The sequence below is a fragment of the Chaetodon trifascialis genome, chromosome 16, assembly GCF_039877785.1.
Source record: "Chaetodon trifascialis isolate fChaTrf1 chromosome 16, fChaTrf1.hap1, whole genome shotgun sequence".
Classification (NCBI taxonomy): domain Eukaryota; kingdom Metazoa; phylum Chordata; class Actinopteri; order Chaetodontiformes; family Chaetodontidae; genus Chaetodon; species Chaetodon trifascialis.
The window spans coordinates 15,866,618-15,877,674 of record NC_092071.1 but is presented as its reverse complement, the minus strand read 5'-3'; the positions used below and the strand labels follow the sequence as shown (position 1 = coordinate 15,877,674).

Genomic DNA, 11,057 nt, shown 5'->3' with positions numbered 1-11,057 from the left:
GCTAAAATCCAATAATATTCTTTAAAAAAAAAATGTAACTTGATGCATTTCATCCTCTGCTTGCCGTGATGAATCACCTCTCCAGTCATGAGTGTGTCCCTGCAAATTATTTTGATGCTCTTAGAAAATAGAGCGGGGAAGTCTAGACTTTATTAGTACTTTCACTCTGCTCTCCCTCAGTTCTCTGTGAGGTGTTTTCACCTAGAGGCTTGAAACTTCCAACTATTTCACAATTTATTAGCAGTCATGACAACATGACAAATAGCACAATTATCTGGTTCATCATGATGTTTATCATCATCCATTCTATGATTGCATTGTCATTTTCAAATTGACCTCTACAAAGAAACTTCAAATGGAAAATATTGATTCTTTTCAGTATGGAATCATATACAGTGGGTCTTCCCGATTGTCCCTATGTGAAGAGAAACATGCCACATGCACCAATCACATTAAAATCCTACCTTATCACAGCAGGCCCACGATAAACCTGAAACTCTTTTTAATCTAGATTTTAATAGAAAAATCACATTTGATCTAAAAACTGAACTTATTTCAAAACTCTTCTGACAGATATGTCCTGATGATTTCCTCTTCTGGTCTCACTACTAACATTAGCTGTGATTATAATTGAGATTCACATCACATCATGAATTGCTTCATCAATATTTTGCAAATTACTGCCACAGAATGGCAAAGATACTTTATTAGGTCACACTGAAAACAAAGACAAACCTCTCTGCTTGACAGCGAAGCATCACATAAACGTGTAGGATCAAAGTTAACAGAACAGACTTCTATTCACATTACCAATTCTAAAGTGGAATATCATTTAAAATGAGTAAAAGATATGACAGTGAGGAACACAGTCTTACTGGTGAGGTGATTTAGTCCAAGCAAGAGAATAAGGAACTACATTATTCGGGAAAAATTAAACTTCAGATGTTCACATAAAACTCTAAACCTTGTCCATCATTGAAAGAATTTCCATGTAAGCATAAAGCATTTGCACTGGATAGCTGTTATTCTTCTTATACACCCAGAAGCAATGTGAAATGCATGGTTTTCTGGTCTTTGGCTCAGTCAAAATTCTTTCCACTGACTGTATTTGTTGGCTCCGAAAGCATAACGCCTGCCCACCTTTTGTACAAATTAAAGGTGTGTTCACTGGCTGCGGTGAATCATCGTCAGGTATCAGCTGTGTGGACTGCCTGTGGATGGTCCCACGCTGTCACTCTGTCCCTCCTCCTCCGCAGAGTCCTCAGAGCTGTTTACCACTGCAGCACTGAGGGAATGGAGCTCCTCCAAAACAGACAGGAGTCTCTCTGACAGGATACAGACAGGCCATCGGTCAGATCAGTCATGTCTGGGTATAAATGTTAGGACTTAAAATAAGTGTCTGACGCATGGAGTTAAGACGCTGCTTACCGTCTGCAGGTAGTTGGACTTTTGCTCCCTCAGAGCGGCTCCTCTCTGAAGGTTTTTCTCGATGTTCCCAGGGAGCAGCAGAGTTTTGCCTAGCTACTGTGTGGGCTCTTGCATACTCACTCATCAGCTCTCTCCCAGCGACAGCGGCCTGGAACAGATTTGGGTCATAGGAGGCCATCAACAGAAATGAAGACGGACACAACTGTCTTTTGCGTTTCAATGTCTTACCATCAGTGGGTTTTTGTCTTTCTCTGTCTCCTTCAGTTGTTTACTCTGGACTTCGCTCTTTGTGTGTTCGCTCATCACATCCCGTTTCCTTGCCGCCTCTCTCTCAAACTGCCGCAAAGTCATAACTGCAAGAGACAATACAGACAGATCAAAAGCCACAGGGAAATGCTGCTATGTACGGTGTAAACAATTCCAATCATATTAGATCAGAGGCTGCATTACAGATATGACTTCAGCCCCCTGTGTTAAGCTGCTGTGGGCTGAGGTAGCATGGTGCTAATCCTGCTACCTGCTTTGGTGTGCTCTCTCTTGGCAGTATTGACTTGAACCTCCATCTCTCTCAGCTTCTCGGCACAGCGGTCCTTGATCTCAGACACTCTCTCCTGCAGGGCTGAAGGGGAACAACAAATACACCACTCCTCAATATAGCATCTCACACAATGAGAAACAGTCTAATGCTGTATTTGTCCTGAAAGGGACAAACTGGAGTTTAAGCAACCTACACAAACAAGGAGCTGATCGAATCAATTCCAGATTTATCAATTATGATGCAACAATGGTTGCAATACAGCAAGGTGGTATTAGTCTAAAGGGGAGGAAAAAAATCACTTTTATTTAGTTTTTAAATTATAGCTACAGGCAAAAATGTTTATCTGTTTCAGTAAAGGCAGAGCAATATACAGTGAAGCAATGTAAGACCTTCCAAGAAAATTAACTCCAACAGCGTGGACGACATGTATATGAAAGGGTTCGCTCATTGTGACAAACGTTCAGAGAAGGTTCGCACCCAATTTTACAGTTCCTCTCAGCTCTGCAGAGCTTTATAGTGACTTTCAGGTCATAGTGTTTGTTTTTTTGGCCCACACCTTTACTGTTATGGGGGACTCTCACCACTCTCGTGGTGTTGTTTTCAGCCGCAGCAGGAAGCTGTTTTCAACAAGAAAGCTTTAAACTAACAATGACACAGAACATGTCCAGCACCAAACACCAGACATAGTTGGAGAAACACTGGTGAAAATAAAAAAGCATTCAGCATCTTAAGAGCCAGTTATTTCCCTCAATAGTTAGTGGAAACCAAATCAGAGCTTAAGAGAGAGTGAGTATTAGACTTGGACAAACATGATTACAAATGAATGCTAATTCTAGCGCCGTAACTGCTGGATGTGTAAATAGGCAACTGTTTGCTAACAAGTTTGCCACATCAACTCAGTCAAAGTGATAACATGCTGCTGTTGTGTTAAAAACTTGTTTCTGCTCCCAAGTGGCCAAAGAATCAGTTAAGTGATGCGTTCATATGAACATGGGACGAGGTTTTGCTTGCTTTAATTATTCCTCATGTTTATAGTGTGCAAAATGCTTTCTTTTAGTTACTACTGTACTCCCTCCAGTGCAGCTCAACCAGAACACTATCCAAAGAGGAGATTTTATACAAACAAGACTAAGTTCAGAAGATATCCACTTGATCTGGCTAACTCTAATGAAGCGGATAAACTTTAGAAAACATTTTTACACAACAGGACTGTGGATTTTGTCCCCCATCACTTACACTGAAAGTGTATGAAGATGGGATCTTTAAAGGCCAGTATGAACAGGAGGAATGATTATAGCATGCAAACCCTGTGTCAGTGTTCATAAGGGTACCTGACTATTGTTTGAAGACAGACTTAAAAAACTGTGATCACATCTTTTAATGCAGGTCGAATATGTTTCCTAGGTGGTCAGGTTGAATCCTTGAACCAAATGGGAAAAGAAACATTACAGAAACTCTCCCTGAACAACTATGGCCAAGGTGCTCTTGAGCACTTAATCCCTGACTGCTCCAGTGAAGCTGGGAGTGGCCAGGTGTGAATATGTGGAGACTGTGATGAAGGGCATTTCTGCTAAAGAGCAGGAGTGTTCAGTCTGCTTTCCTTGGATAAGTCAAGGTTGAAAAACAGTCACGCCGCAGCCGCTGCCTCACCACGCTCGCCATGCTCCTGCTGGCTGAGCAGCTCAGAGTGGAGTTTCTCCAGGTTGACTTTGCTCTCCTCCAGCTGGGCCTGGATCTGCTGCAGGCTCTCGTCGGCCTCCTCTCTGCCAGCCACAGCCTGCCGGACCTCCATCCAGCTCTGCTCCAGCTCCTGCTGCTGCTGCCTCAGTTTGTTTTCATCTGAAGAGGATGTAGAAAGGTAAACGGAGATGCATACAGTGCCACAGCATGGATACCCAACTGATAAACAGATAATGTATTTTAATGAGGTGTTGTGAGTTGTAAGGGTGCTCACACTGTTCCTTCAGATCAGCCAGGGTTTTCTCGATGAGCTCCGGGGTTCTTTTGAGTTCCTGTGTGAGCCTGTCTCTCTCTTCACACACCAGACTAAGCTCTGTCTGGAGGTTTGTGATGCTGCAGGGCAACACAGACAAGATGGCAGAGCAAATAAAGGAGCAGAGAGTCAAGAAAAGAGGTACAGAACCAACTGCACAGTGCATAACAAAGCAAGGCAAATTCAAACAGACAGAAAGCAACTGTTTTTTGTATGTAGACTAATAAACCCGGGAAAGACCGAATGCATACAATCCTCATATTGCAATAGACTGATAGTATATCAAACAGAAATTTCTTATTAATCAGATTATTGATTTCAACCATAGCATCCAGCCCTACATCAAAACCAAACAAAGCTACATTTATGCTTTTATGCATTTTTTGTAAAGCAATATGTCTTTTCTCACATTAAGCTTGTAATAGTTGTTTGAATTAGTCTACTCATTCTCTGAATTTGTCTTGACTTGAAAATTTAATAATGATGCATTTTTTATCACTTAGTACAAAAACATCTGCTGTTTACAGCTCATGAAGTGCAAAAGAGAAGCTTGACATTTTTTTACATTTAAATATGATGAATTTGTCATCATGGTGTAAATGAAAGTGATCAATTAACTGAAAGAAATAATTGGCAGTTAGCTGCAAGCATAATGTGACACCTGATTACAAAAAGTCTTCCAAAGCAAATATTTGAATTTTAATATACATGTGCATTAATGGGGACATTTTTGCAGAATTAGCATTTCTCTTTTATTTTCCTCCTCATTCAATCGTATTTTTAATATTACATCAAGTGAAGTTTATTCTCCATCTTATTTTTTGGTGTGATTTCTTTGTTGTAAAGTAGTTTGAGCTGCATCGTTTGTATGAAAGGTTCATGTGTATTGTCATTATTATCTTTCTGATGCAATGGTTGATTACATTATTAGTAAAACGAGACACAAAAAGAAAGCTTTTTTTTGTACCCATGTTGAGTATAGACTGTTTCGGTACATTCACCATGTAAACACGAAGTGTGATTGTGAAACCTCATACCTGTCGGCTGCCTGCTCTGTCTGTTTACTGGCCTGCTGAACTTTCTGCAGAGCAACCCTCCTCATGATCAAACCTGAAAAATTAAAACATTGTAATGTGTTTTCCTTACCAGACATTTGCAATTCAAACTGAAGCACTGTAATCAGCACATTGAGCTCAGTTCCAATCACACCTTGGATTGTCTCCACTCGTGCTTTAGCAAAAGTTAGCCGTTGAGTTAAAGTGCAGAGCCTTGTTTGAGCTGCATCCACTTCTGTCACCTTGCTTTCAAATGCCAGACTGAACCTGTGAGGTGCAAAATGTGTGAAAACACAGCATTAAAAGATAACTCCACAAAAACAACCACTTCGCTTTTTGCTTCCATTTTTATCTAATTTATTAACAAATTCACATTAAGTTGTTCTACCTGTGCACTGCTTCTGTAAGGGTTTTAAGTTCAACCTCTTCTTTTTGGCTCTGGGACTTCAGCCGTGAGTTTTCCTTGTGAGCCTGGACCAAGTCCTGTTTCAATGTCTAAAACACATCCATATAATAAAGTATCTTACACAAATCTACTGTGACGCTCAGTTTTGAGAATGTCTTTGTACTAGAACCTAGCAAAGTTTTCATATAGTCAGCATTCTGTGCAGCCGTATCAAATGTGTGAGCGTTTATCACTTTGCTAAGCTGCCCCAAATTTATCGTGTGTCATCAAATTTTCAGACAGCCACGTAAATCATACCAGTGCTCTGGTACTAACCTCCTTTTCCACTCTCTCCAGATCCAGCTCAGCTATCCTGTCATCTAGACTGTGTTGTAGCACACTAGCCCGGTGCTGCTCCTGCTGGAGCCGCTGCTCCGTGGATCGGATCTGAGACACAGACCCACACTTTAAACAGTTTCAGACACAGTGGAAATCATAGTACTGTATATTAACAGATAACTGTTTTCATACTGTCAAAAGAAGTTTGTCCTTCTCTCCTCTTAGTTCGATGTCCTTTGAGCGAAGCTGGACACATAACTTGAACACTTTCTCTCTCCAGAGCTTCAACACTTGAAGGCCTCCAGATTCATTCTTCATAAGTGGGTCCGTTGAGACCTACATGTATGGTAAACACACTTCAGTAAATGCTTCATATGGGTTAGAGTTAGTAGGTAATTATTTGTCACAAATTAGCCTTGATCTTTTAAAAGCATACTAAAGCTTTTTAAAATGATGAGTGCTTTTTCCTTTCATCCCACAGCGATATCAAAAACCCCATCAGACAAGAGTTTTCAAAACAGCCTCTGCTCTCTGTGTAACCTCTGCCAAAAAAAAACGAAGATTACAAGTGGTTTACTGCGACTATTTGCTATCTACAGCGACTTTCAAGTTTCTGCAAGCTGACATTTATTCCAAACTATCCAAAATGCACTTCAGGAAGTAAGAAAAATGTTTTCAAAGATGAAAATGCTTTATATGTCACCTGCAGTGATACTGTATATACAAAACATTTGGATAGAGCACCTCAGGTGAAGTGTTCAGTCAACTGAATTACTCCTGCAGGGCTTTGCCATCCTGCCTGGAGCTGTTCCTTCATCAATCTTAAACCCCGTGGTCTGCATCAGCATCCTCAAGATCCATGAAGTGCGTCCAAATTTCAGACTATACTTTTTTCAGACTTTTGACATAACACTACACTTAAAAACATTTCAACCTAAAGCAGATGACACACAATGACAAGTAGCTGCTTGCTCTACAGAGAAAACCTGTGGCTCAGTGGGCAAGTAGCGGTGTTACTGCTCATCATGTGTTCTCAGCATAGGCCTGTATCATGCATTGCTATGTGAAGAATAAGCATTCACCTCCTTGACCATTTTCTCTTCTTGGAGGGCGAGTATCTCATTCACAGAGTTAAGCCTGACTGTCAAAAGCTCTGTGGTCATCTGAAGAGCTGCTTTCTCTTTGTTTAGCCTCTACAAAATGAAGAATATTAGAAAAAAAATACACATGCATTAATGGGATGGATTATCATAATATAAAGGTTACTTCATAATTTAGCGGTCATTTGTTCCACAATTCTTTCTTTAACCTGCTGAAAAGAACAAGATTATTAGTTTTTCCCATGCAATTACTTTACAGTAGGCTGTAGGCAATCAATACTGTTTATATTGCATTCACCTCAACAGCGTTGTTTAATCGTTCCTTCTCTCCTTTCTCTGGGGCAAGCTGGCCGATGTAATTTCTGAGGCTGTGCAGTGTTGCTGATTGCGTCTCAAAAGCTTGTCCCATTTGGCTGAAAAATAAACCACATCCCCCAATAAAATCAGTGAATCTGACTACAAAGTGCTATAGATGTTCAGCTCTCTTCAGTTTTAGATTGAATGTGGCACCTTAAATGTTCTTTCAGCCCATCTCTCTCAGTAGATACCTCCATCAGAGTGCTTTTTATCTGCAGCACTTCTGAGGTCATTGATTGAAGTCTGTTCTGTAGTTCGCTGTTTGATTTCCTTGCTGCACCCAACTCTGCACAATGGGAAGCATTCAACTGTTGCAGCTGAGAGTAAAGAGGGGCAAACAATGGAGATTTTAAGACATATACAAATAATGATGTAATATATTGATCCCCAAGAAGTTCTCTTTTCACTTGCTTTCCTTCTGAAGGAGGTCAGAGTGAAGGGTCATTTACAGAAATGCACTGTGTTACTGTATGTGCTCAGTGTTCTGCTCAGAGATACTTCAGCACAGCAGATGTCTGCTGACATGGGTTCCTGGACACAGGGCTTTTGAGCTGAAGTTGCTTGAATCAGTATGTACAAGGTTTATGATGGTTTCAGTTTCCTTGCAGAGATTGTGCCACACACCTCCACTTCCCGCTTCTTGTGCATTTCTTCCAGTTGTTCTGACAGTCTAAGAGTCTGCTGTTTGGCCTCTTGCTCAGCCTGTAACCTGTCCATTTCAGCCTTCAGAGCAAGCTCCCGGGCCTCCTCTTTGCTTCTCTCAACATCTCTCCTAAGCTTGGTAATTTCTTCTGCAGACTCTCCCTTTAGTCTTTCAAGCTGCAAGAAACAAAAAGATGAGATGACTGTAAGCTACTATGAAGACTACACGTACTAAAAAACACCAGACTGCACTCTGCCAGAATAAGTTACAAGATGCCAGTATTTCTGAGGTGATCTTTGTCAACACCAGTGTCGAAATTAAATGTTTTGTCAGTAAATAGCATTACCTGTGAGCTTATTTTCTCCTTCTGTGCACTGTTGTGAGTGAGCTCCTCTCTGATTTGGTTGAGTTCTGTTTTAGCCTTACAAAGCTCCTCTCGCATTGCTTCCAACTCATGGTTTTGTCTGTCACACAAAGGTTATGCCATGTTAAGCTTGCTCAAAATGATCCATCACTATTGTCAGAAATGTTAAGTTATGCAGACAATGTCAGGCCAAACCGTAAAATTAATCAACTGAGTAACAAAATAAACATATCTCCTACCTGCTTATGGTGCCGTCTCTGTCTCTCATCTCTTCCCTGTGTCTCCCAGCAGTGTCCTTTAGGGCCTCCAGCTGCATCTTCAACCTCTCAGCATCTGCCTTGTGCTTCTCTGCCTCTAGACGCCACTCTGACTCCCATCTGGACCACTGCTCACTTCTCTCTGCACATCTGTGTTTGAGCAAGAGGAGCTAATTCATGTTCCCAATATGCGACCCAAATGTCAGACAATAATGTGAACAGAATATATTGTGGGATACCTTGCCCTACGGTCTGATGGGTGATCCACAGGGATCCTTCCTCTTATGCTCTCTCCTTGCAACATCATGATCCTCCGATTTTCCTTCCTCAGCTCCAAGATTTCCTGTTGGGCCTGACTGATGGCAGGCCATGGATTGGCAGGACCATGATCCCCTGGTTGTACTGATGTTACGCCTGAGTTTAGCCAGGAGATGGGGGGCGTTGTCCCTGAGATTTGAACGCCTCTGTTAGGTTCAACAGACGGGACGCCGGATGCGAAATGCGATGGGGGTACCAGGTCTTTCTGGATATTCCCTAAGCAACATAAATTTAAGTTTATATATGCAGATGCGTTAGCTAGTCTAGTCATGCCTAGCCCTATACAAGTATAATGTTTCTGGCTTTTTCCAAGTAACTTTAAAGCCTTTGCCCGCTGAGCTTTCAAGAAAGTTACCAAGATAGCCGGGACAACTTCTCTCCGCTAAATACAACCTCCTTTTGTTGTTGGTTACTGGTGAATAAACGCTAGAACTGACTAATACAGTGACATTCAAGGCTAATGTTAGCTAGCTAACATTATCTTAAACTCAACATTTGCTTTAAGTTACGACTAAATGGCAACCAAACTTACGGCAAGAACAAGCAACTTACTGGAAAACACTGGTGAGGTGAAATCAGTGGGCACTATCAGCCTTTCGTTCCCCAAGTTATGTCTCTCCATGTTCAACACATATCACTGGAAACCATTAACTTAACAAAAAACACAGTCCGAGGTTGTTTGGGTGCTCTATTAGCGTTTATTCTCCCGCGAGACTCGTCATTCGTTGTTGCCTTAGTTACGGGTTGCAACGGTAACTTCCGGAGCTCTACGCTTCGGCTGCTTTACTTGTCAACTTTGAAGCGCAAACTACGCGTCGATTAAAGTGCAAATGCCGGTAACATCCCAGCAGACATGTGTAGGTTTATTAACTTAACTCAAACGACGTATCGGACATAACTGCCAAACATTACAATCGCAGTGCATCACGGGAAAATTGACAGAACCTGATAATTCGTGGGATTTTTTTCCCCTGATTTATGTCTCGCAGGGTATTCTTCCTCTCAGGCCCCACTTGAAACTTACCATAACAACACTGCAGTGTCCCTTATCATTTATACTGGTTGCACAAGAGTGGAAGTGAGAGTTTGATTGACAAACAGTAATTTCTATTAAATAGGCAGTACTTAGTTACAAAACATTTTTGTTTTAATGACACTGAACAATTGACCCTGGTTGACAAAATCACAGTGGAGAAAGCAAAATATTCCATGTTAAAATAATTCACTAGGTTTGTCTGACAATCAGTCCATTTCTGCATGACATCTCCAGTCCTGCAGAAAGGGGAGCACCATGCATGCTTTCAGGACAGCGCATATATGCAGGTTTGAATGGTAATTGGTGATCATTTGATGCGGCATAATTTTGCAGTTGAGGTGCATCTAGAAATGTGTTACCTCCAAGTGTCAAATGATCAGTCCATGAATAATTTACATTCAGCATTTGCATATTTTGCACACGCTGCATTTGTGCTTTAAATCTATAAACTGAACTCACCTTCATCTCGACTGCATCTATTGCTTGTTGGCAATAATTCACTATTCAGTGGGCTATAATCACTATAAACACCATATTGTGATATATACTGGTGTGTTATTTTCCTCTGGCATCTGTAGCCATTTCTGTTTGCTCTTACCTACAGTGTGTCTTCTTTTCTACAGCTGCCCTGACCTACTTTCCCCTGGGGTTCATAAAAGTTTCATCTAATCTAATCTAATCTATTTATGATGTATTCAAGGAACAAGAGACATTTTAGTTTGACTCATTTACATAAAGGATCACATACTGTATATTGATATAACTTGACAGTACAATAACATAAAGAAAATAAATGACAGGGAAATGGCTGCATACCCATCTCAATAAATGACAAATAAAAGTATGAAAATACAGGTACATTGCCAAAAAAGGCAAGTAATGCCAAAACATCACGAAAGACTGTGGACCTTGTAAAATATATTTAATGCAGTGAAGTAGTCGTTTGAGGAGAGCAATGGGAGAGCTGTGCATTATTTGGGCATGTCGTATCCTCTCAGCACTCGGCAGGCACTGCAGTAGGTCGTGAAGAACAAAGCAGATGAAACAGGGATTGGAAGGGCCCACTGGGAATCCAGAAAACAAAGGCAAAACTGACCCTTATTAAAAAGACTGCAGAATTAAGATGCAGCTCCATGTCGTCTTTGAAGGATAGTTAAGCCCTAATAAAGGTGGACCGTCACTGCATATAGTGCTTGAAGCACCAGCTGAAAAGAACATTTTGAAAATGGCAGACACATTTGTGA

General features: G+C 41.1%; 1 protein-coding gene across 1 annotated transcript; it reads right to left on the bottom strand.

Annotated features, from left to right (window-relative positions):
• Positions 1-672: 672 nt before the first annotated feature.
• Positions 673-9,700, bottom strand: cchcr1 (coiled-coil alpha-helical rod protein 1). Its single transcript, XM_070983077.1, has 19 exons — positions 9,330-9,700; positions 8,699-8,993; positions 8,442-8,609; positions 8,185-8,302; positions 7,820-8,014; positions 7,349-7,512; positions 7,137-7,251; positions 6,821-6,931; positions 5,931-6,074; positions 5,736-5,846; positions 5,403-5,509; positions 5,169-5,281; positions 4,997-5,069; positions 3,921-4,039; positions 3,617-3,805; positions 1,946-2,047; positions 1,657-1,781; positions 1,429-1,576; positions 673-1,325 (listed from the first exon to the last, which is right to left on the bottom strand). Exons 1-19 carry the CDS (start codon positions 9,397-9,399, stop codon positions 1,195-1,197), a joined length of 2,598 nt encoding a protein of 865 aa, XP_070839178.1. The 5' UTR covers positions 9,400-9,700; the 3' UTR covers positions 673-1,194.
• Between the last annotated feature and the right edge of the window lie 1,357 nt (positions 9,701-11,057).